Raw genomic sequence first — 20,284 nt, 5'->3', positions numbered from 1 at the left:
AGACGGCACCATGGAGACGAGGACGCTAGCAACGGAACAGGTAAGTGAATAACTTCTGTATGGCTCATAATTAATGCACAATGTACATTACAAAGTGCATTAATATGGCCATACAGAAGTGTATAACCCCACTTGCTTTCGCGGGACAACCCCTTTAAGGAAGGGGGTTGATCGCCTCAGCCTAAATCTGCTTAGTGCCCCCCTCCAAGCTGTTGGCCGGCACCCTGTATGACCGTAGCTACAGACCACTATGTTCCATGTGTCAGTATGATATTTAATGTTTTTCTTGCTGCTTCTATCACTAGATATCAGAACCTCCACATTGAGGACTTTATCTACATTGTAACAGTATGACTCAGGCTTAGTTGATAGACTTTCTCTCCATGAGTCAATGAGGATACAGACGTCATAAATGGGAGTCTCCTGCTTGGGACCTCCTCCTACGACTTCCCAGAGCAGATCTTACTAAAATACTCCCTACTTGCATTCACATTGCAATAACAATTTTAGGGCATAATTTTCTCCTACATTGTGCCGTTCCCCTGTTAATACTCCTGGAAATTTAAAAACGGTGAAGAATTACAACACAAAGTGTAACAGAAAGCTGCAGAACTTTCCATCAGGCAATGACTAAACTTCTTACCTCGCTCCAATCCCCCACAATCCAGTAAATGGGGTCTGTCTTATTTTCATATGTAGTGTTCTGACTTGCAATCGAGTTCAGTATACTGCTGATATATGACTTATTGATGCCTGGAGAAAACTCCTGGGAGATATCTACTGGAACTGGCAGCAAATGATCATGGTTCACCAAGTCTATCAGTTCTGGGTCCTGCTCAATCAGGTCCTCATATGAAGTATTTTCAGGTGAGCTTTCAGTAGTTGCCATCGGGCTGAGAGATCTTGAGATTTCTGTCGTGACCATCATCGGAGTTGATGATTGAGGGTGGTCTATGGTTGCAGTCTGGTTCTCCTGATCAACCTTGACCTTACCCTTGTATCTCTTACTCCTAGACTCGATGATATCATTTTCAGCATCGTAGTAGATATCAGGCTCCTCAGTTGGCATGCCACTTCCCTCAAAGTCTGTCTGGCTTCCTGGTTCTTGAGTTAGAAAGTCATAGCTTGGTGTTACTTCTGAAACTTGAGTTGAATTGGGTGGAGAACTGGTGGCATTGAAGACCAAGTCAAGGTCGCTTTGTGTTATATTGCCATTATTTAGCACAAGACTTGCATTAACTTCTTTGGAAATTGCTGCAATTTTTGTCCCATTTGTGTTAACTTTCTTCTTGTTGCTGGACACAAGGACAAAGTTATATTTGTAAACCACGTTAAAGTGGGTGGAATTTGGGATGTCATAGATTTGGAAGTCATCTTCTAAAGAGTTCAGAGAAGGGAGTGGTGAAGCTGTAGTAGATGTTGGGGTGGTATCAACGCTTTGCTTAGGAGATTTAGTAGATGAAGGAAATCTGGGATACTTTTTGAAAACAAAGGAATATCTCTTGGGTCCGTCTGTCATCTTTGGATAGATTTTTAGGGTTGTTTTGAGGTTCTTGTATTTGAGAGGAAGTTGGGCTGGTCTGTTGTGGAGTGGGCACTGCTGAAGCCCACACAGGGATTTTGAGAAGGGCTTCTTGGATGGATCACATGACTCGTTGTTGTATTTTGCGCATGTCACATTACGGGTCCGGACGCCACCTCCACATGTGACCGAACACTGAAATATAAAGGAAATAATACTGTATAGATGTGTGCTACACTCAGCACAGAAAGGTGTGTAGAACGACACAATTCTCTTGATAAGCATATCTGTGTCTATAGACATAGGGGCGGGAATGGACAGTCAAAATTGGCCTTTAGAACCGCGTGATTTTATTTTAGGTGTCATCACATGCAAATTTAATTTGCAGAGAAGAAATAAATGGCAGTCCCAATTAGGGCCGGCGTCAGCACCTGACAAACCCAGGCCGATGTCGGGCCCACCTAGCCAGGGGGACCCACTATACTTGCTGACCAGAGATGGGTGACAAGTGGACTCGGGTTGCTGGGCCAGCCACAGCAGACAGCCCAGATTTTAATTTGAAGTGTGTTTCATAAAAAAAAGAATCAGTCCCTACTCACCTGCCCTGTCGCTCCCTGGCCACTGTAGTCTGCACTGCCGTCTCCCGTTGACTTCCGCGTTGTGCGATCATGTGACACAAACACCGGATTGTTGCAATCAATCTCTAGCCTCAGTATTAGTGAGGCCGGGGGAATGTCTGCAGCGATCATGTGTTTGTTACATGATCGCACAATGTGGAAGTCAGCGGGAGACAGCAGTGCAGACTACGGTGGCCGGGGAGCGACAGGGGAGGTGAGTATGGACTGGTTTTTATTTTATTACATGCAAGGGCACGTTGTGGCCTTTATTTTTCAAAGGGGGAAAACAGTGCCATTATTCCTCAAAGGGGTCAAAAGCGGGCATTATTTCTGAAAAGGATTATTATTAGTGAATGGGGACAAAGGGAGTGGTATTACTGAGTGGAGGGGTATTATTACTGAGTAGAGACATAAAAAAGCAGTATTGTTAAGTTGGGACTTTAAGCAGCAGTTACTGTATGGATTCTACAAGGGGCACAAAAATGGGGCCTAAACTACTGTGTGGGGCACCCCAGATGGCATTATTACTATCCTGGGTACTATAGCAGGAGGAATTGTGTAAATGTGTAGATAGCCTATGGAGAAAGATGGAAAAGTGAGCTGACAGAGATTTTTGTGTGTCAAATTGCACAGAGAAAAGTTGTGGCTGGGAGAAGTTGCCATGGTGGTCTGGGCTGGATACAGAAGAAAAGGGATACTGAATGACTCCAGTCTATGAGGATGTCACCAGTGATCACTAGATATAACGGTACTGTAATCACTTATATGGTCTGCAAAGAACCTGTGTAGAGATGGTATCTACCGTTATATGGTCACTATATGCACTGCTGAAAATGTACTGCCCTGTTTGTCGTGACACACTACAAAGGGGCCCGCTGAGACTCTGTCACCCAAGGGCCCACATAAACCTGAAGCTGGCCCTGCTCCCAGTGGTGGGGATGAGTACTGCAATGAAGTAATGCAGCTTTTAAAGGCTACAGTGAGTGTAATTTTGCAACCAAAATTAAAAAATGAAGCAGCCTTGATTAAAAACATCCTCCAGTGTTATATATACAGTTTCTATCCTGTGTACTCTGATCTTACAGTCCTGTGTTACTCCCATTCATCAGACTCCTCTTCTATTATGTAAATGACTGCAGTATCAGACAACACATCAGGTTTGTACACATGTGCCAGCCTAGGAGCTGTATACACAAAGCGGTAGGTTATTTTTAATCAAGACTATTTAGATAGTTGTGTTAAGTTAGTTGTGGTCTGACCCCAAGACAGTAATGATCCTTCACTGCAGGACTGGCACATCAATGCTCCTGCTATTTACCTCAGTCCAGTTGCTCACTGACCAGTCGGAAGGACATGAAATATCTCTGTTGCAGGATATATAGTTTTTAGGTTTGGTGAGGTGGTGGCAGTCCTCGGACGGCAGCGCCTGTTCATCGACTCCCAGTGTCCTGATACATAGCACGGTTCTCTTCTTCTCACCCATTGCACCGCAGGTAGCGGAGCATTCTTGCCATTCACCAGTCCACCACCTAAAAACAGATGGCGCCACATTAACTGACACTGTAACATTGTTTTACACCACATAAAAAACTATTTATGCGTAATCTCCTGTAAAGTTCTTTTCAGCCATTTCTTAAAGTCGTTGCCCACTTTGGATAATCTCTTTTTGTTAACAGGGATAACTGATAAGTTGACTAAAAGGTGTCCTAGGATCCCAATGATTAATGATAAACTGTAATGAAACAGCACAAAGTGTATTGTTTTCCTGCAGCACCCCCGCAGGACAAAAGGAGCATTACAGAGTCCCCATTAAAATCAATGGATTGTCTGTGTATTGAATGGCTATGTCTAGTTCTCCAGCATGAGAAAGATTCATTATCTAGAAATGGAGGGTCCAAATGGGGATATTGGACGATGGATAGATAAATAGATAGATATGAGATAAATAGATAGTTATGAGATAGATATATAGATATATATGAGATAGATAGATATGAGATAGAGAGATAAATAGATAGATATGAGATAAATAGATAGATAGATATGCAGCCATATGCACAACAACACTTTCCACTACGGAGTACAATTGCACATGAATGGCTTTTTTTCCTTCCTTTCTCTGGACTATAAGTCCGGCTTCACACTGGCGAGGGTGAAATCAGACCGGGATTCATAGCCCAATATTGCCCTTGCAATCCTTCTGAAAACCCCTGGATGTGAGGTGTTTTCACATGGAGTCCCCTGCTATTGCTGTCACAGCCGCAGCAGGGGATTGTGATGTTCTCCCATTGATTTCAATGGGGCCGACGCTGCTGCCGCTGGCCCATTGAGAATGTGGAAACCCCTGGATGCGACAGCCTTGCATCCTTGCAGGGCTGAAGGAGTCCCCTGCCACAGCCGTCACAGCCGTGGCAGGGGATCGTGTTTTTCTCTGATTTCAATGGGCGATATCGCAGATTTTCTTTTATCGCATCTTGGCTTGAGTGAAAATATCACAAATGAGAATGAAACCATTGAAAATCATTGGTTTCATAATAATGCGTTTTCACTCACTCTCGCATTGCTCAATTTTATCGCCAGTGTGAAGCCGGCCCTAGGCGCAGACACTTTTCAGCAAGATTTTATCTTGCTAACTTCTGCTTCCTAGGCCGTCTTCACACAAGCAGAAGCCTGAGCGCTACGTTTTTACGGAATGAACAATGCTTTTTTGCGTGTACATTGGCATATTTGACTACTTTTTGCGCTCACAAGGCATGTTCATTTGCACGCGGCAAACAAATGCATCGATTTAAATCGCTACTGAGTTCCAGATGTGTTCTTCTTTCCAACAGAATTACACAGTGTTCCACCATGTCCTTATGTATTGCGCACGTATTTGTACATCCCCCTATTGACTACTATGGGGGGGGGACCAAAAGGTGCGTAAAAAATACAGAAATATGAAAAAACCAATTAAAATCAATGGGTTCTATTCTCTGTGTATTATACGGGCAAATTTTGTGCACAAAAATATGGTGGTCTACAGAAGCCCTTATAGTCAGAGAAATACAGTATATATGTATGTAGCGCTCGCATATGTGGCATTGATGATATTTTTATTTGTGCAGGCAGTGTCCGGCCTGCTGGGGATGATATACTGAGCGTGTGCTGGACTTGTATTGTGGATATAGCGGAGCTCAGTATATCGCTTGGAGTGCGTTGGTCATATACTAGTTATGGAATACATTGGCTATAGAGATGAGCGAACCTACTCGGCCACGCCCCATTTTCGCCCGAGAGCCGCGATTTTCGAGTACTTCCGTACACGGGTGAAAAGATTCGGGGGGCGCCGTGGGTGAGTGGGGGGTTGCAGCGGGGAGTGGGGGGGGAGAGGGAGAGAGAGGGCTCCCCCCTGTTCCCCGCTGCTACCCCCCGCTCCGCCACGCCTCCCCCCGCCGCCCCCCGAATCTTTTCACCCGAGTACGGAAGTACTCGAAAATCGCGGTGCTCGATCGAGTAATTACTTGAAACAAGTACGTTCGCTCATCTCTAATTGGCTACCAAGGTGTATACTAGTATCCAAATTACCCATGCATTGGTGTCCTCATGATGTGACACATTTAGGCCTCCTTCACACAACCATTATTTTTTGACTGAGTTAGCCGCGGTAAAATATCAGATGAATGAAGAATAGCAGACTACCAAGTCACGCCTATTTTTCGCGATTTTATCATCCATTCACATGCCTGTCTGCAGTGAAATAACGCCGCAGACTCAAAATCCCTCAATCGGCAGAACTACAATTACTTTAAATGCCTCACTAGCTGCTGCTTAACTTCCTCCCCCCTAACTTTTCGGGACGACTCCCATAGACTCCCATAGGAGTCTATGGAGTCTCCTGTGTTCTGCTGTCAAAAGATAGGGCAAGAAATTTCAGTGTTGAAATAAAGCGCTTATGTTCTGTCTTTTGCGGTGCGATTATTTTTTTAGGCGCATCAAAAATTGCTCGTCTGAAGGAATCCATAGGAAACCCTTGGTTCTAATAGACACGATTTTTTTGACACTCCTACTTAGCGTCAAAATGACGCTTGTGTGAAAGAGGCCTTACACTGCGTATGGCATGTGTGCTTCCGATGTATTGTGCAGTCACCACATATATGCATACACATGTTGTCAGATGCTGCTATATGTTTGGGTGTTACCATTAGGGCTGGGCTCACACGAGCGTATCTTGCAGCGTACCTGCTGCGAGATATACGCAGGCAGCACACAGCTAGTACGCAATGACATTGCGATCTGGCTATGTGCTGCCCATCAACATGTACTATCTTGGGGTATATGCACGTGTAATACGCGCCAAGATATAATATGCTGTGGTCTTTCTTGCGTGCATACTTCATTGAATTTGTATGAGCGGCAACATGGCCGCATATGCGAGATTGATATAGCGTATTCCACACTGGATATGCAATACGGACGCGCTCGTGTGAACAGTGTTGTTTGTCAGTCAGTCGGGGCAGCATTTACACCGAATGGTAATCGTTCACATTTCCAGTGGATGCGCAAATCTGAATGATTTATCAGCCCGGTAAAAGAGCGCTTATTTGCTAGGACTAAGGCAGGATTCACACCAGCATATTTGCGTATGAAAAATGTAAGCGCAATACTGAGAAAATAGGACCCATTGATTTCACAGGGTTCGTTCATACGCGCGTATTTGGCAGGCAAAATTCGGTCACGCAAAAAAATACACAACATGCTCTATGTATTTGTACAGGAACACATGAAACTATTGGCCATTTCAATTGTGGAGAGGATCGGCGTGTGTATTTTTGCGCATGCTTACCCAAAATACGCGCATGTGAACGAACCCATTGAAAGCAAAACGCTGCACAAATACGATCATGTGGCACAGGCCTGAGGCTACCTACACGGGTGAGTGCTATATCGGGCCGAGTTTCTATCGCGCTCACCAACATGCGTTTTCACAGTAAAGTGAGGCATTTTTTCAGCAAAAACGCCTCCCATCACTTCTGTGAAGTTGCGATCCTCTGGTGCGGCTTTCAGCTGCTTCGGAGGATCAGCACGCGTTTCCCATTGTTTTTAATCGGAAACCTGGGACCCCACTGGCGTGCACATTATCGCACAATGTGTTTTACTGTCCCATTGAAAACAATGGGCGATGCATTCCGAGAAACGCGAACAGATAGGACAGGCAGCAATTGTGTTTAAAAGAATGGGATTCATATTTGTGCAAGATCGATGCACAAACCTCACACCAGTTTCTCGGCCGTGTGAAAGTGGCCCAACGGCACCTTCACACCGGTGAGAGACTCTCGGGCGATTTTCCCGCGCTGCATGAGTGAGTAAAAAACGTGTGATTATGAGACCAATGCGTTTCAATTATTACATTCTTATTCACAATGTTTTCACTCCTGCGATGCTGCGTAAAAAAAATTGCAGCATGCCCATTCTTTTTGCAATATCGCCCATAGCTTCCAATGGGGCCGGCAGTAGCAGCGTTGGCCCTATTGAAAGCAATGGGAGAAGATCGCGATGCCCTTCTGCAGCTGTGAGAGCTGCAGCAGGGGATTCCTTCAGCCCCGCAGGGATGTGAGGCCGCCGCATATAGGGGTTTAACCTTGTTCTCAATGGTGCCGGCGGCATCAGCAGCAGCACGTGTCCATTTCTCTATTTGGGAAGTCTCTTGGAGAGGGGCTTCCTGCAAAGAGTAAGTAGCTTTACTTCCTAACCCTTCCCACACTTATTCCATGAGCAACGGATTTTTTTATGCATGTGATGATTGTTTTTCCCCTGGATTGCCTCACATCCTCGTCGTGAGAGGCGGGCAACAGTCAAGTAGGGGACTGCCTGACAGGGCGAAGTACAGTGGCCACTATGGCAGACGTGAAGGCCTGTCAGGAACCTCGAATACGGCTGGCTAACGAGGCTCTGGTGAAGGCCGGGCAGCAGCAGTTCCTTCCTTGCTGAAGGCGGATACACCTCCTAGTCGAGGCAAACGGCAACAGCATGCAACAGTAAAGGGCCTGGTACCAATACACTTATGAAATGGGCCTCATTACTGCACTTCCCGTCGCCCCCTGTCCTAAGGCGACCAAGTATCCAGGGACTCCCGATCGAAAAACAATGGCTAGCACTTCAAGCACCAGGGTTAGAGCCCCTCACAACTCGAGTTCCCATTGCCAACCAGCACCTCGCAGTGCACGCATGAAGGAAAGAGCCAAAAGCCTAATTCGGGATGGTCCTTTCTTAATGAAGGTTGATCACCAGGTCCCAAAAACTGACTTGCGTTCAGTCACCCGCTTTGTCACATGGAAAGTCCTTACTCTGAATGGGACTGGCTTCCAGGTGGCACTCTTAAGCGAATTGGCTAGATATAACATCACTGTAGCCGGCATCACCGTAGCTTGTCTACTGCTTCATGACCAGCGCGAGGTTAATGGTGCCACCATATTACACTCCAGTGGCTCGGAACACACCCAGGGAGTGGCACTGATCCTTCGCCCTCCCATAAATCAGTCCATGGTAATGTGGCATCCGATCTCTCAGCGTCTGCTGTACGCCAGGTTTGTTTATTATCACGGTCACATGTCCATCATTATAGCATATGCACCAACTGAAGAACACATAGCTGCAGACAAAGATGCCTTTTATGACCAGCTCGCCGCCACCGTGCAGTCCGTCCCTCCGCACGATGTACTCATAGTGCTCGGCGACCTGAATACAAACCCAGGTCCCTGGACTCTTGGCTACGAAGACGATGTTGGTCCCTTTTGCGAAGGCCCAAACAACGACAATTCATACCATATGCTGTCATTCTGTGCCTCAATGGGCCTCGCAGTGGCGGAGTCCTGGTTCCAGAGACGTAACATTCATAGGTTTACCTGGATATCCAACGATAGATGTGCAAAAAAGGAGCTTGACCATATACTCATTCATCATCGCAATTCTGATAAATCGTGTCGAGTATACCATGGGGCAGAAGCTCCAGCAAACACAGACCACCATTTGCTTGTTGCCAAAATAGCAGTTCCACTCTGTCCACCCCATAAGACCAGATCATTAAACGTTGATGCCCTGAGGGAAAATCCAGCACTCGAACGTCAATACAACATCACAATCGAGAACCGATTCCACGTTCTGGGCAATCTCCCAGATGAACCAGAGGCTGCTTGGAATGTCACAAGAGACGCTATCCGTGAAACCACAAAGACCGTTCTCGGATACCGGCGTCCCTGTAGGCAGCCCTGGCTAATGGACGATATGCAAGTGTAATGTAAGAGGCTGAAGGGTGTGTTCCGGGCAAAGGCCAAGAAAGACAGGGAGCAGTACTATAATGCTCTGGCTGATGAAGCTGAGGAGGGTCTGAAGTCAAATAAAGAGCAGCATATAAAGCAGTCGCCAGAATCCGAGGGTCCTCAGGGACCAGCCGGCAAACACCAATTCACAAATCTGATGGCAGCCCTTCTACCAATCATGACGAGACACTTCAACGCTGGCGTGAACATTTCTCATCCGCCCTAAACCATCCACCAGCTAATCAGTGCCATGACCTCGATGACCTCGAATTGCTGTGGATGACCATTCTGTGCCTACAGATGCTTCGTCACGGGAAAAGTTCCATTCTGCTATTCAGAAAATTAGACATGGACATGCCGCCTGCTCAGAGGGCTTTCCACCTGAACTGCTGAAATGTGCAATTGAGCCGATAAGCACTGCTTTACATCAACTATTTCTGCACATCTGGTCCTGTGGGAAAGTCCTTGTCGAATGGAAGGAGGGCATCATCCTCGCCCTGTACAAGGGGAAGGGCCCAAAAACAACATGCAGTAGCTACAGGCCGATAACGCTCCTTTCGGTTTCCGGCAAGGTCTTCACGCACATTCTACTCTCAAGGGTACAATCACTCCTGGCCTCCAAGCAGAGACCCCAGCAGCCAGGCTTCACGGCTGGCCGCTCCACCATGGATGCTATACTTGCTCTTAGACTCCTCTCAGAGATACAAAGAGAATTTAACAAACTGCTCCTTGTCGCATATGTTGATCTCAAGGTAGCGTTCGACTGGGTTGGCATCGGTGTCCCCACATCCCTTCTAAACCTACTAAAAGACATGCATCAGGGAACATTCGCCAAAATCCGTATCAACAATTTAACCTCTGCTAGTTTTGGGACCTCGTCTGGTGTTCGACAAGGTTGCGTCTTGGCTCCCACACTCTTTTGCAGGGCCATGGACTGGATTCTTCAGCGTATTGTTCTGGAGTACCACGTCACTGACCTGGACTACACCAATGATGTTGCATTTTTGGATGTCACATCTAATAATCTGAGACACTCATTGGAGCAGTTCGATTTTAAGGCGTCCTGTCTTGGGCTTCACATCTCCTGGCAAAAACCAAGCTGCAGAATCTAGGAGCTGACACAATCCCTCCAGACCTAGACGTAAACGGACAGAGAGTTGACGCTGTCAGTGAGTTCGTGTGCCTCAGCAGCGTTCAGCACACAAATGGGAGGGCGCTTCCAGACATCCTGCGGAGAATAGCGCTGGCAGCCTCAGCGATGAGATCCCTGGATAAACTCTGGCGGAGGCAGAACATAACACTCAGGACCAAGATTCGATTCTACCAGACCTGCGTTATGCCAATATTATTGTACGGCTCTGAGATCTGGACCTTGCTGTCGCAAACCACTGAGCGTCTGGAGCCCTTTCACATGCGATGCCAACGCCAGTTTCTCTGTGTCCGTTGGTTTGACTTCATCAGAAATAGCGAGATACAGGCTTGCACGGGGCTTGAGTCAATCACAAAAATAATAACAGGGAGACGACTCGCACTTTTTGGTCATGATGCACACTTGTCAGAAGCTGTCCCGGCCCACGGTACTCTAACCGCAGCAATTGCTATGAAAATCGAGAGATGACCCCCTGCCGGATGGCGGAGGCCCCCTGGTGATCCGCGGCGCTTGTGGGTGCAACATATAGGCAACGGTACCTCCTCCGATATCTGCACTGAATGGAACAATGCTCTCGGTTGTGGTTATTCTAGATCGGCGCTACGGACCTTCGTTGTCCAAGCGTGATAACTCTCTGCCGTCAGGGTAGATTTGGAAAGTATTGGGTTGGATTTATTTGTCTTTTATGCATGACTTCATTTTCCATATATAATCCTGTTTGTTTTTTACCTATTGATCACACTTTTTAATAGAGGGGGGTTGCGTAGCCCCCTATTATAAATATTATTACGATATCATTTTTGTACTTTTGCATCCAGTTGTCATTCAGAGCGCTGCCCTTTTAACCTCTTCTTCCCCACCTCGTAGCTGGTGTGGACTGCAGCCTGGCACATTGAGGTGGCACCAGTTATGGCAAATGTATTAAGAGGCTTGCGCCTTTTAATACATTTGTCACCCTTAAATGTCGGTCTAAGTAAATACACCCCTTTACTCTCATGGAGCCATTAGCTGTGTTATCCACACTTATGATGAGAACGGTGGCACGCTGCCAGTTCTGTCAAACTTTTCTTTATCAACTTTCTAAATTGGCAGACTATAAATAATTGAAGCGCCTTCACACAACACTCCGCCGAACAATCGCTCTTCTCTTATTCTCTTTCTAAGCTCTCTGATGTCTTGCCAAAAGAGAGAATGAGAAATCTTGGGATGTGACAAAAGGGCAGATAATGTAATATTGCTGCTTCACTTATATTTGTATGCAGAACCAACAGACGCCATCCAGCACTTCACAGATGACTAACCCTGAGAGGCAAATGAGCTTTATGTTTATGTAACTTGTATATACTTTATGTTTATGTAACTTGTATATACTTCAGGTTTATGTAACTTGTATATACTTCAGGTTTATGTAACTTGTATATACTTCATGTTTATGTAACTTGTATATACTTTATGTTTATGTAACCTGTATATACTTTATGGTTATGTAACTTGTATATACTTTATGGTTATGTAACTTGTATATACTTCAGGTTTATGTAACTTGTATATACTTCATGTTTATGTAACTTGTATATACTTCGTGTTTACGTAACTTGTATATACTTCGTGTTTACGTAACTTGTATATACTTTATGTTTATGTAACTTGTATATACTTTATGTTTATGTAACTTGTATATACTTCATGTTTACGTAACTTGTATATACTTTGTTTATGTAACTTGTATATACTTTATGTTTATGTAACTTGTATATACTTTATGTTTATGTAACTTGTATATACTTTGTTTATGTAACTTGTATATACTTTATGTTTATGTAACTTGTATATACTTTATGTTTATGTAACTTGTATATACTTTGTTTATTTAACTTGTATATACTTCATGTTTATGTAACTTGTATATACTTCATGTTTATGTAATTTGTATATACTTCATGTTCATGTAACTTGTATATACTTTATGGTTATGTAACTTGTATAAAGTTTTTGTTTATGTAACTTGCGTACTTTATAGATATGAAACTTGTATATACTTTATTTATGTAACTAGTATATACTTTATGTTTATGTAACTTGTATATGCTTCATGTTTATGCTACTTGTATATACGTTATGGTTATGTAACTTTTATATACTTTATAGTTATGTAACTTGCATATACTTCATGTTTATGTAACTTGTATATAATATGTTTATGTAGCTTGTATATACTTTATGCTCATGTAGCTTGTATATACTTTGCTTATGTAACTTGTATATACTTTGTTTATGTAGCACGTATATACTTTTTGTGTAGCTTGTATGTAAACGATGGATGTAGCAGAGCTGTGCACATTAACAAGTTGTGATCTTCCCCATGGCCAGGACAGATTTTATACCCTGGAAATAAAGTACACGTGTTTTTATTGGATGACAGCAAGCAGGTGTTTCGAAAAATGTTGATATAGAAAGCGTGTTGAAAAACCACATTACTTCACATTATAGTATTTATTTCCTGAACCTGTGTTATCCCTTTAAGTGCTATTTAATATTCCTCTGGTTGTGATATTTCACCATAGGGAGCCGCAATGTGTTCTTACTACAGGCAACACCTGTTGCTGGGGGAAGCAGCCGCATCCTGTGCAAGGTAAATTGATTTCACGATGCAGAGCTCGCGGCTGCTGGAAGGTCTCATCGGAAAATCACTGAAATCAATCGAGCCAAATTTCCACCTCTGCAGCAGCTATCATGAGGAAATAGGAGCGAGAACTGCAAGACTGTTATTACAAAGCCAGCGCAACACAATTCAGCAGGTGGAAGGAGGCGGAAAACATCACCGAAGCCTGGGAACCATCCAAAGATATTACCCTATGTTGACAAGAGTATTGGAACACACATAGGACGTGATGAAATTTGCCTTTATTCAGATTTTTCAATGCTATATTGGGCCACCTTTAGTTCCAATGACTGCAGTAACCCTCCTAGGCCGCTTTCCACCAAATTCCCATAGATGTGTGGAGGAATTTGTCTCCATTTCTCGAGGAGAGCTTTAGATAGTGATGCGGAGGTTTATGGACCTGTTGTGCGTGCGCGGATACGGCATTCTGGTTCATCCCAAAGATGCTCCATGGGATTGAGGTCCAAACTTTGTACTGGCCTGTGAGGTTTGCCGATGTTCTGGTCCTCAAACCAAGACCCAACTCTGCTTGCCGTCTGACATGGTGGTCGGTCATGTTGGTAGAGACACGGAGCTGTACTAAAGTATTGTCACAGGGTAGGTAATGCCAAATTGCCCTGAATGTCTCTGTACCCATTGGCATTGAGGTGGACTTCACTATAACCAATGGCTGTAGTTCTTTCCAGCAGAAACACCCAACACCATAACAGAACCTCCTCCAAACTTCACTGTTGGGATGATGCAGTCATGTAGAAACCGCTATCCAGGCAACCATCACACCCAAGTGCAGCCATCCAATCAGAAGTCGGTGTACTGTGATTCATCTGTCCACAACACTCGCTTCCACTCATTTACAGTCCGATGCTCCAAGCCCCATCGCAGGCACCGCTGTGCATTCACTGCTGTGATGTTGTGTGCAGCTGCTCGTCCATGGTGACCCTTCACATTTAGTTCCCTACGGATGGTTCTGGTGCTAATGGATGTCCTAATGACCTGTGAGACTTCCTGAGCGAGGGCAGACAATGTGTGTGATGTCTTCACAGCTTCTGCAAGCCTTCATTATCCACGTTCTGTCAGTTTACAAGGTCTCCCTAAACGTGGCGGCACTGCACACACTGGATGGTTTCCATCTCCCAATAACATGGCCAACACTGGACTTGGGCTTTTCCAGAAGCATTGTGATGTCCCGTACTGATTGGTTGTCAGGTGACACCCCACCATCAGACCCCGTTGTCAGCTGTATACCTGGCTCCCATTGGTTTCAGCCAGTTCCGAGTTGATAGTATTGTTGGACAGGTTCTAATTTTGAAGAGAAGTAAGCATGATGTGTCTTTCATCTGCCACACTACGTTTCATGGGCCGACTACTGCATCTACGGTCATCAGCATTGGCCTTTTCTTTCTGCTTTTTGAATAGAGCTTGAACAGCACATCTTGAAACCCTAGTTGATTTTAAAATCTTTGCCTGAGAGACACCTTGCTTATGTAGTATAACTACCTTGTGTCTTGTTGATGTACTCAGTCTTGCCATGGTGTATAACCTAAGACATAAGACTGTCTCCCACAACTTCACCTTCGTAGCAGAGTTTGGCTGTACCTCACCCAGGTTTAAGCCTCCTACACAGTTGTTTCTGTTTTAGTTAATGACCGTGTTTTAACCTGCATATGAAAATGATGATCATTCTCTGTTTGGTATAATTGGTTACTCATACAGCTGACTATAATCCTACAACATCCCTGACTTTACGCAAATGTACCTAGAAGAACTGATGCCATTAGCGATGTGATTTACATTTCTCTTTTGTTCAGTCACTTTACATTTTGTTAATTGAGAAAAATAAACTACTGTATCAATCCTCATATCTATCTCATATCTATCTAATATCTGTCTCATATATATCTATCTCATATCTATCTCTCTCATATCTATCTCCTATCTCTCTCATATCTATCTACCTCATATCTATCTCCTATCTCTCTCATATCTATCTCCTATCTCTCTCATATCTATCTCTCTCATATCTATCTCATATCTATCTACCTCATATCTATCTATCTGTCTCATATCTATCTCATATCTATCTCTCTCATATCTATCTCTCTCATATCTATCTCTCTCATATCTATCTCTCTCATATCTATCTCTCTCATATCTATCTCTCTCATATCTATCTCTCTCATATCTATCTCTCTATCTCGACTGACATGGAGGCCAGATTTCTTATAAAAATATAATTTTACTGACCTGGAACTTGTAAAGGTTGACTTTTTTCTCCATATGAGGGTTCAGTTACTCAACCGGGGTATAACATTACTACTGTATCTAAATTACAGACTTGCAAGGCACTTCATTACCCCGCATTACCAGTGTGCAACTCAATCCATTACAACTCTTCGCATACATCTGCCATAGTCCACAAAGTTAGTGAAGTGTCTCTCGTTTGCACACACTCAGTCATACAAGACTGGTCACATATGTCAGGCATCTTTATCTGGTATCCTATTCCAAGAAGCCTCCCTCTCCTTCCACCCGAGCTGTGGCTTTTGGCCCTGGTCATCAGGGCCTCTCTTACATCTGGTTGTTCGGGGCTGTGCCATGGCTGCTCCTCGGTCTCTTCTTGTGCTGGTCCACCAGCCTGGGGAAAGCTCACCGGACACTGCGCTTACTGGCGGCTGCCACGTACATTGCAGACTCTCCTTTGCCCCCCTTGGAGTCTGGGGACTGTTTTACCCCTGTGTGCTGTGGACTGCTGCATCCAATCAGCACTTGGGGACTGTGACGCAGCGCCAGTCCTTTTATAGTGTGACCTGTAGTGACAAACGTTCACAGGCTCTACGGGAAAGGTGGGGTCTACCCCTCTTCAAATTCCATTAGATGGGGCATCACCGCCTGCATCACAAATGGGGCAGAGCCTCCGCCTGAAGCCTCTACCGATGCCACAACAAAATAGCACCTTCCATGTGCCCTTCATCTTCCTCAACTCCCCAGTTATGACTGGCTGAAGGAGATGAAGGCCTCTGCATTAGGCTGCTCATCGCTTAGACCGATGCTGAAAAGTGGCAGCCTCCTCTGTGCTCCTGCTCCCTCTGCTACTGGACCAGAGGAGATAGGGCCTACAGATGGTGCTCCTGGCCGCTCTCTCATGTAAGTGAGGGTGCGGAGTCCAACCCCCATATATATATATCTACTGTATATAAATAATCATATTCTGTAGAATTCTTCTAATTTCTCTTTAAAAGCTTCTGAAGCCCTACACAACATTTGTATTCCCCGCAAATAACATTTTGAGGAGCTCCAACAGGTTCTGTACTGCGTCTGCCACAGAATAAACAGGAGGAGCAGCCAAACAATTCAGAGCCCTGGGTAAGATTAGCTGCCTTGATTGATAACAATTTCTTAGATTTTTCTTCCTATTCTAAGATAAGTGTCTTCATACTTCTGGAGACAAAAACAAGCAGTAAAACAAACAAAACTGCACCTTATGTGACTCCTGATAAGGATGAAGTGGAGCCAATACCTGAGAATGTTCTTCCAATTTGGACAAACTACAGTAATATAGTCAGACCCCTTCATCCAGAAGCCAAGGATTTTTGGGTTTTCCTATCAATAAAGCTTAAAGTATCTATCACGTATTTTTTTTATCTAAAGATCAAGTGATATAAAATGTAGAAAAGTCACACATTTTTGCTCATGCGGGATTTTGTACAAATATTTTTAACACCAGAATTCTGGTGTAAACTGGTTTATTAATCCCCCCATGATTTTCTAAACCAGGAAATCTCCTTTACCCACTAGCAATATTTTTTCTAGCGATGCGAGATAGAGTGCCTCGCGGCTCAGAGAAAACGCTGCGATATCGCTCATTGTTTTCAATGGGGCCGGCGGTGCCACAGCTGTTGCAGAAGTCTGTGATGCTATCTCATTGCGTTCAATGGGGCTGGTACTCCTGCGGCCCCATTGAAAGCAGTGGGTTGCAGGCAACCCCCGCGGTAATGATTTTCGGGGCAGGCCTTGAAATATAAGCCCTGTCCTGAAAATCAGCCCTCTACAAGGCTCGCACAGAAATAGGACATGCCACGATTTTGTTACCGCGCTGCTTTTCCGCGATCAAAATTGCGACTGTCTGCATAAGATTGTGTGCATGCATGCAATTTTAGAGCAGAGTGCAATGGCGGAAATTCTGCGCAGAATCTCGCAGCGGAATTTCTGTCCATGGGCATTGGGCCTAAATCCATGCGAAAGTGAAAGTTCTACAACTTTCTACAGTCCTGCTCTTTAATTGAGAAGAGGATACAATTATATCCAGTCTAGACAAGCGACTGGATACATTGTACATAGCTAGTCCGCTCTCAGCTGAGAAGTGGATACAATTGTATCCAGTGTAGACAATGCTCTGTGAGCTAAATAGCCCAGACTCCAGACTGAGAGCTTCTTCAGGCGAATGTTTTTGCGCACTGGAAAACCGCACCCACAAAACGCAGAGAATGGAACCTATTGATTTCAATGGGTTCATTTTCACTTATTTTTTACGCCCGCAAAAACAACAGTGCGAAAACATGCACATCTGCACGCACAGGTATGCACTAAATGCTGCGTATACCCACGATCACCGCCACCTCGTTAAGCTAATTAACGATTTAAATCAAGGCGGGGTAATTTCTCTGCCTGTGTGAATGAGTGGTGCATGCGCATATATACACAGTATTTGCGCAGGTACATGTGCAAAAAACACTTGTTATCTGTGCAAAAAATTGCGCAGGAGCTTGCGTATTGTGAAACACGCTCAACCAAAGAAGCCCTGATACATTGTACATAGCTAGTCCTGCTCTCAGCTGAGAAGTGGATGCAATTGTATCCAGTGTAGACAATGCTCTGTGAGCTAAACAGCCCAGACTCCAGACTGATACATTATATATAGCTAGTCCTGCTCTCAGCTGAGAAGTGGATGCAGTTGTATCCAGTGTAGACAATGCTCTTGTTAGGACTGGCAGGGGCAGATGGACAGGGAACCCCTCCGCCAGCCCTCTCCCATGTCCCTACCTACTTGTCCCCCTGGGCTAGGCCCCAGGGCGATGGTCCCTGCGCTGCACTAGTGACAGGGACCCAAAGGAAGGAGGGATGGGGAGACTGGCAGGTGAGCACCGTGTAGCTGACTGAGAGCAACAAAGCACAAACCAGAGAGTAGTCGAGATACAAGCAGAGTCAAACCGAAAGACACGTGCTTACTTTTGGGGTAGAGCTTATATTTGAAGCCTCCTCAAAAATTAGGCTTGGCCTTATTTTCAGGGTAGGTCTTATTTTTGGGGAACCAGGGTAGGCCTGTGTTGTAAGCTTGCCCTAGGCTAAATTTGCCAGCCATACCCATCTGTCAGGTTATACACAATACGTACTACTGTCACATAGGACTATTAACAAAAAGTGGTTTTAGACCAGCGTCCAGAGAACAGTACAAAATCTGTAAAATAGGTATACTGAATAGGAAACCCTTTACTTATTCAAGCCTTTACAATGGAGGGTCCCTTTAAGAGTAAGTTCATGTATGGCAGAATTGGTGCGGATTTTAAGCAGTGGAAAACCACAATCCGCATCATTTCCACGTCATAAACCTCCTTTTATTTTGATGCAGCTGATTTTATTCTTTTGACAGATGGGGTGAAGTCTGTTGGAATTTTTGACACAGGAATGACATGGATTTGGGTTTGGACTTTCCACTGCTGAACATCCAGACCATTCTCCACTATGTGTGAAGTTCCTTCCTTAACCTTTGCAATCCAATTTTGGATTCAGGGTTTCCTAGGGAACTTTCTCTTTCTGCCATTTTACAATGGTGCCATCTGCTGGCTAGAGCCAGTACTGCAGTATGGGATATGGTGAAGAGGCCCCCAACAACAGAACGGCCAGTAATATACAGTAAGAATACCCTGCCGGACGTCTTCCAACACCGGAGCTGTACAGCCTTCAATCAGAATGTCTTCAGACATCAGACAGTGGATTGGAAAGGGTGAAAAGTGAAACATTGTCATACGATGTAACAACCAAAAAATGTTTCAGTTTCTGCCTGCAAATAAAAGTTCAGCTTGACAGAGAAACATTATCAGAGCAAGTGAGGAATCAAAGTCAACCTTGTAAATAGGTTGGAAGGTGTCAGGATGTGATGAAAGTAGCTTTATGTTTATGTTGGTGATAGATTCTACAATAGACACGATCCAGCAAGAAATGTCCAACACAACTGCATGCGGAGACAGCGGCTTCCTGGGTGTTCCTTATATCAGAGGGAATGGCATGTAAATCAGCACAGTATGTAGCTATCTCTTAAAGTGAACCTGCCATCACCATTCAGAGTCACATTTTCCTTTGCAGCACCCCATGTGACAGCCCAGATCCCAACCGTGCCATAAAGCAAGGAACATGCCAAATTATACTGAGGGATGAAGTAGAAAACGTTCAGAAGATGCTATTGATATGAATTAGGGAACTTGGAACCCCAATGGATTTCCAATCCGAGGTGCAGCAGTAGAACATGAATCTGTTATCATTGTATAGACCAGTGATGGCGAACCTTTTAGAGACCGAGTGCCCACTTATCTATCGCAAAGTGCCCATATGTCAGGGGGGGGGGGTGCTTATCACCAAGTATGATTTTTATCTCCGTCATTCTTAAAAGGACAAGGCTGTTTTGAAATAGACAGGGTGCAGATTTTGACTGCTTTTGGATGCGAAAATACTGTGAAATTTGCCACTGAAATTTCCGCTGAGGACATTCTGCAGCATTTCCGCATTGTGTAAACATACCCCAGCGTTAATAGTGACCCCCCCCCAGAGTGGCCTCAACATTAATAGTGACTCCCCTAGAGCGGCCCCAGTGTTAATAGTGACCCCCCCAGAGCAGCCACAGCATTAATAGTGACCCCCCCCGAGTGGCCCCAGCTCTAGTAGTGACCCCAACCCTCCCCCCCCAGAGTATCCAAGCGATACTAGTGACGCCCCAGAGTGGACCCAGCTGTAATAGTGATCCCCAGAGCAGCCCCAGCTGTA

At 44.7% G+C, this 20,284-nt stretch overlaps 1 protein-coding gene across 2 annotated transcripts in view; it reads right to left on the bottom strand.

The window, feature by feature from the left end:
• Nucleotides 1-20,284, bottom strand: part of ADAMTS12 (ADAM metallopeptidase with thrombospondin type 1 motif 12) — a 362,259-nt gene that overhangs the window by 52,365 nt on the left and 289,610 nt on the right. For both annotated transcript variants that reach the window (XM_066602471.1, XM_066602472.1), the window contains exons 18-19: nucleotides 3,458-3,668; nucleotides 644-1,717 (exon numbers count right to left, since the gene is read on the bottom strand). In XM_066602471.1, coding sequence (XP_066458568.1) covers nucleotides 644-1,717; nucleotides 3,458-3,668 — 1,285 coding nt within the window. The remainder of the gene's footprint in view (nucleotides 1-643; nucleotides 1,718-3,457; nucleotides 3,669-20,284) is intronic.

Source organism: Eleutherodactylus coqui, chromosome 5 (genome assembly GCF_035609145.1).
Source record: "Eleutherodactylus coqui strain aEleCoq1 chromosome 5, aEleCoq1.hap1, whole genome shotgun sequence".
NCBI lineage: Eukaryota > Metazoa > Chordata > Amphibia > Anura > Eleutherodactylidae > Eleutherodactylus > Eleutherodactylus coqui.
This window is presented reverse-complemented; position numbering and strand designations above follow the sequence as displayed.